The sequence below is a fragment of the Monoraphidium neglectum genome, assembly GCF_000611645.1.
Source record: "Monoraphidium neglectum strain SAG 48.87 unplaced genomic scaffold scaffold00819, whole genome shotgun sequence".
In the NCBI taxonomy this organism is placed as follows: domain Eukaryota; kingdom Viridiplantae; phylum Chlorophyta; class Chlorophyceae; order Sphaeropleales; family Selenastraceae; genus Monoraphidium; species Monoraphidium neglectum.
The window spans coordinates 20,205-20,839 of NW_014012809.1; the positions used below are offsets into that span (position 1 = coordinate 20,205).

Here is a 635-nt window from a genome sequence, read left to right on the forward strand (position 1 = left end):
GCCTGTGGCGGGCCGGGGCCAGCTCGCGCTGGCTGGCGGGCCGTGCGGCTGGGCAGCAGCGTCGCGCTGCACCCCCTCGCCCCGCCGCGGCGGCCGGCTCCCGCTGCGGAGCGCGTCGCCGCCGCCGCGGAGCACCCGCCACGGCCAGGAGAGCAGCCCAGCAAGCCCTGAGACAGGATCGAACGCGGCGCCGCTGCCACCGCCGCCGAAACCGCCCCTGCTGTTATTACCGTCGCCGCCGCCGCTGCCCGGCATCGCTGCAGGCGGCCGCTCAGCGGGCACACCACCCTCCTCCTCGTCTCCCATCTCCGGCCGCTGCCGGCTGCCCGCATGCTCCCGCCACTTCACGTCCCCCGCCGCGTGCTGCTGCTGCTGCTGCTGCTGCTGCTGCTGCTGCTGCTGCTGCTGCTGCTGCTGCTGCTGCTTATGACTTTGAATACTGTTATGACACTGCTCCTGCTGCTCCTGCCCCTGCTCCTGGCCCTGCCGCCCCTGCTGCTGCTGCTGCTGCTCCCGCTGCTGCTCCTGCTGTTCCTGCTGCTCCTGCTCCTGCTGCTGCTCCTGCTGCTGCTCCTGCTGCTGCTCCTGCTGCTGCTCCTGCTGCTGCTCCCGCTGCTGCTCCTGCTGCTCCTGCT

The 635-nt window shown here is 72.4% G+C and overlaps 1 protein-coding gene across 1 annotated transcript in view; it reads right to left on the reverse strand.

The window, feature by feature from the left end:
- MNEG_5479 (hypothetical protein) overlaps nt 1-306 on the reverse strand; it is a gene marked incomplete at both ends in the record, with an annotated part of 1,552 nt that extends 1,246 nt beyond the window's left edge. The window contains one exon of the mRNA XM_014046049.1: nt 201-306. Within this exon, the coding sequence (XP_013901503.1) occupies nt 201-306 (106 nt within the window). The remainder of the gene's footprint in view (nt 1-200) is intronic.
- Nucleotides 307-635: the final 329 nt, after the last annotated feature.